The 5,031-nt window shown below is 28.3% G+C and overlaps 1 protein-coding gene across 3 annotated transcripts; it reads right to left on the bottom strand.

Moving 5' to 3' along the window:
* Positions 1–2,209: 2,209 nt before the first annotated feature.
* LOC114406318 (mitochondrial import inner membrane translocase subunit Tim9-like) lies at positions 2,210–4,635 on the bottom strand. Of its 3 annotated transcripts, none has more exons than XM_028369004.1 (3): positions 4,323–4,635; positions 3,166–3,369; positions 2,210–2,510 (listed from the first exon to the last, which is right to left on the bottom strand). In XM_028369004.1, the coding sequence occupies exons 1-2, from the start codon at positions 4,415–4,417 to the stop codon at positions 3,180–3,182; spliced, it is 285 nt and encodes a 94-aa protein (XP_028224805.1). In that variant the 5' UTR covers positions 4,418–4,635; the 3' UTR covers positions 2,210–2,510; positions 3,166–3,179. The 3 variants fall into 3 exon arrangements, with proteins under 3 accessions (XP_028224805.1, XP_028224804.1, XP_028224803.1); XM_028369003.1 differs by lacking the exon at positions 2,210–2,510 and adding an exon at positions 2,610–2,833; XM_028369002.1 differs by lacking the exon at positions 2,210–2,510 and having other exon boundaries at positions 2,965–3,369; positions 4,323–4,627.
* Between the last annotated feature and the right edge of the window lie 396 nt (positions 4,636–5,031).

Below are 5,031 nucleotides of genomic sequence, written 5' to 3'. Positions count from 1 at the left end.
CTTTTTGATGCTTGATCAGTCGCTTGCAAGCGTGCAACAATTGTTGTGGGTTGATTTTATAGGAGTTTCTACTCCTCATGTTATCTTAGGTTAAAGCTAAAAATAAGAACTTAAAACAAAAAGTAGTTGTTTGTTATATTTCATTTTTAAAAACTTAAAAGGTCCTTTTAAGCTAAAAGTTGTTTGGTATTTATTTATGTTTTTTATAAAAAGACTTTAATTTTAGTTATCTTGTCTAAAGAAAAAGTATATTATAAAATAAAATATTATGTGAAATCATTTTAATTTATATAAAATTATTTTATTCAAATACAAATTTTAAAACCTTTAATTTTTAAAAAGTAAAAAAAATAATTAATAACCTTTTATTTTAATGATGATTTGTATGTATTATATATAATATCGATAAAAGAAAATAATTTTAATTACAATGATGAAATACAAATATTATATATTGTTGTTCAATAATAACTTTAAATAAATATAAAAAATATTTAGGGTAAATTCAATAATGTGAAATTACAATAAAAATATTTAATGAATTGTTTGCAACTAAAGGAAGTTGAACTGTATGGGAAATAAAAAATTAACATTTTTTCTAATATTTTTCTAGTCCTCACTCATTTTTAACATTTTTTAAACAAACATTTTATCTAATCAGCAATTAAAAGAAGTGGAATAAAAAATCGAAAGAAGATAAAACAATCTTTCAAGAGGAAAAAAGAGTGATGTGACTCACGTGAAGTATTTAGAGAGCGAAGGTATAGAAAAATAAATTAAAAAAACTCATATATTGCGTGCAAGCAGCAGAGGGAATCGAAGTGTGATTCTCAAGAATAAGCTCAGCTTAAGCTCCTTCAATCAATTTGTTTAAAAGTTCCTTTTTTTTTATTATTTCTTCACAAAATATAAATCAATTATCTTGTTAAGTACTTTTAGGAGTGTTTGATCCAACTTCTCCTTCAAAAGAAAAAACTTAAAAGAAAAAGTTAGACTAAAATACTCTTAATGTAGCCTTCTCTTGTTGGACCTTTGGGCCCGAAGAGTACATAAAAAATTCATTCAATTCATTTAATATAAAAAAGTTTAAATTAGATTAAATCCAATCCATTTATTTAATTTTATTGATAGTTAATGATCTATCAATCATTTTTCAATGGATTCATACAAAACTTAATTTTATCTCCAATCAATACTTGATGGATCAAAATCGATCCAACATATTTTTTCATATTTAAATCATTCTTAAAAAAAATTAATTTTTCAAAAATATAATTTTGAAAATGGTTATAAAAATATTTCTTAATAATACAAATAAAAAATCAAAGTTTAATATTATTTAAAATTTAAAATTTATAGAAAAATATAGGATTATCAAAATTGACCAAGACTAATTTTGATTGATCTAATTTTTTGGTTGATGTTGATTGAGACTATTTTTACAGCCAACATCAACCAAAACAATTTTTCAATGAAAATTGGTTGAAACTATTTCTCGGCATTATTGATCGAGACAAGTTTTGCCTAACCTTGCAAGGGCTATTAATATTTAAAAAAAAAATACTAATTTTAAAAATATATAAAAAATAATTAATTTTAAAATATTTTTTATGAATGGATTGGATATCAATCCATGAAAAAATTATTAATGAATGGACAGTTATCAAATGAATCATGGATGAATAAGATTTTATAAATAAATTTTAAATGAAATAATGGATTGTTTTGATCCATTCCATTTTTATCCAAATTAAAATTTATCCAATTCATTCATTTTGCCACCTATATTCCATCTTACCAAAATATTGGCATAAGTGGTTTGACAATTGGATCCATTAATCAAGGTCTTGGGTTCAATCTTTGACTTGGGTATGAAGTTGCAACAAGGTACTACTTTACCCCAAATGAACTGATTAGATGAGAGATGATTAGTTGAATGCTAAATAAGAAACCCTATATACCTCTAGTTAAAAAAAAAAAAAAAAGTCATCGTGCATCATTTCGCATATACCACATTGCTTTTTCATATATTTAGTAGTAACTATATACGCCAAGCAAGTATCTCATACGTCTCTAACACATCATTTCCAAACACTACAAATCTAACAATTCAATATTAACATATTAAAATTAAGCATTAGCTATAAGAAGCATCAGTTACTACAAGAGAACACGAGTCTTAACAACAAATAAGACTAGCACATGCATCTAATTTATAATTTAATAATGAATCTAATACAATCACAAAAATGATCTTTATCAATTTGAATACTTGTCATTTTCTACCATTATTAGATTTCACAAATGTGATGTATTAATCCTAACCTCTAACATCGCAGTTTCTTTTGTCTTAAAGTGCTAATATTAGTTTTTCATTCATAGTATACGTCCAAATTGACTCTGTATTAGTCATTGGAAATTAGCATTTCACACTAACAGCTCTCTGCTGAGAATTACCTCAGTTAACTACTTCTTTGCATTCTCTCAAGACTCAAGTTTGCTTTCTGTTCCTGCAATGAAATGCATAAATGAAGGAAAAGAAAGCAAGAAATTTAATAATCTACAGTTGCATCTCCAACGTTAGAAAGAGAATTGCAAAGGCCTTAAAATAATCCCGAAGTGTCAATATCTTATAATAACAGCAGAGTTCATCCTTCTCCCTCTTAAAACATGAATGTAAAACTAATCTACAAAATTACAAGATAAAAAAGATTCAAGCACTTGCATGGCATTTAGAATTTTAGAGAAGCAACAATACATGAACTTGTTTGGTTCCATGCCACATTTCTCTTTGAATCTGCTTATTGCTATTTGGACAATCCTCAACAAAGCGCTGGTGGAAGAGAGAAATGACCTGATTACTCAGCTAAACAGTCCCTCTAGGAAATATTGAAGCTTTGATAGTATATAATTTATGTAAAATAAATTAAAAAACTAAGGAACAGACAAAGGAAAAATTCTTCAGAATACATGAAAAGCTCATATTTAACTAAAAATGTAAAAAGAATAGGGTACACTGCAAAACAAAATGTCTAAACCATAACTCTAACAATTGCATTTCCTTTTATTCTATCAAAGTACTTTCACAAGTCATAAACAGTCCTGGTTAATAACAATAAAATAGAACAGCAATATAGTAAAAATGATTTCAAGGTGATACGAAACCTATCATCCAGAGGCTATTTATCTGTTGTAGATGATCCTTGGTTGAGATCTGAAAATCTCAAGCCAACTTGCATTGAAAGCCTCAAGTACTTTTGAGCACATCTGAGAACACAAGTTTCTTCTTGCTTGGTCATGGATTTCCGATAGAATGTATTGACACATTCCTTGAAACATTTCTCCACTAATGAATTATACATCCTTAGACTGCAATTTTGTTGGAGCAGAGAATAAATCAACAAATCCACCTTATGCTACAAGGCTGAATAAAACTTCTACATTCACATCTTTGCTACTTTTAACTCAGACTGAATAATAAGTGCACTGTTTTAATACAAGTAAAATAAGGTTAAGCTCTAGAAGTACATAAGTGTTAATGTATTACGCAAGTTCAGAATAAATTTGCATTCAAGCAAGGCATGTCAGTTCTGAGTTCTTAATACGTGTGGTTTTCAAGTATTCAATCAAATCCAGTGTCCATCCAAATTCATCAATTAACATGTTAAGGCCAAAATGTTAGCCAATGTTACAGCAACAGGAAACATTTGTGCAAGTCCTTGAGGCTTGAAGTTACAAGTTATTACTAGATTCACTATTTCCAATAATACAGAGTATCAATCTGAATTCAATAGAGAGTAGATCCTCTAGGTATAGGTTAAGGATACAATGTCACATACCAGAAACACAATAGTTTAGAAATTCACATATTTTCTTCTCCAAAGCGAAATGTATGCATTATGTGATCACACGATCTAAGCATCAATTTTCTCAGTCAAGTAATCATAAAAAGTTGAAAACCCATCAAATTGAAAATACAATCCATCATTCAGTTCCCAACCAGTATCAAGTATCAACACATTTTAATAGCACCATCCAACATAAAAACGAGATTCAGTATTTTCCTCTTACAGGCAAAAATGTGATTCATTTCAAACACACAAATTCACCTAGCCAAAGAAACTATACAATATACATGCATCCATGCATACATATGAATACATACATATGTGTCTTTGTGCTTATTCAGATCCCAATCTAGCATTAAAACATCGATTTATTCTTCATCTGACTAAGAAAGCTCCAATGAACATGAACATTTCAATACAACTAAACAAAAGATAGTTTAAATTAATAAATAAATAACATAATTGTCGATATACCTGTCCCGGATTTGGAGCTGGTCTGCCATGGTGGACATTCTTTGCTTATCTTCTTCAGGAAAATTATCCAAGTCTGATATTATGTTCTTATCCATTTTTCAATTAAGGCGCAAAAAGAAAGAGACAGAGACACAGGTGTTGGGGTTTACTAAGGTATGCAAAGGTTTTAGGTTTTTTGCCAGTAACGGCTCTGTTTTCTGGCGAACAGAAAAAAGAAGGAAAGCGTCTATGCTTAAACCCTAAACCCGTGTTTCAGTGGGTCGGGTTAACGGGTCGACCCGATCAACCGTGTGTACCAACAATTAGGACTTATGGGTGGACAAGGTTGATACCAAATAGGACTCATTGGGTACAAAAACTTGCGACCGGGTAAGGTTAATACCAAATATTGAAAACTTTAATCCCACGTAAACTAATCAAGCACGCTATATTTCTGTAAAAAAAATATATATATATATATATCAACCAGGCTTTATAGTTAACTAGATAGTTAGATAGTACGCGTGCAATGCACGATATATTTGAAGGGATTTTTTTTAATTATATAAAATAATATATATATAAATAATTATATTAAATTATTCATAAATTTTTTATTTCACCAAAAAATATTCATAATTTTTTTTATTTTATTTTATTAACAATATATCATTTAAAAATTTGGATTTAAATTGATTACAAATAGTAATAATACTTTGAATTTTAAATT

This window comes from Glycine soja, chromosome 3 (genome assembly GCF_004193775.1).
Source record: "Glycine soja cultivar W05 chromosome 3, ASM419377v2, whole genome shotgun sequence".
Taxonomy (NCBI): domain Eukaryota; kingdom Viridiplantae; phylum Streptophyta; class Magnoliopsida; order Fabales; family Fabaceae; genus Glycine; species Glycine soja.
The sequence above is the reverse complement of the archived record's forward strand: the minus strand, read 5'-3'. Positions and strand labels throughout refer to the sequence as shown.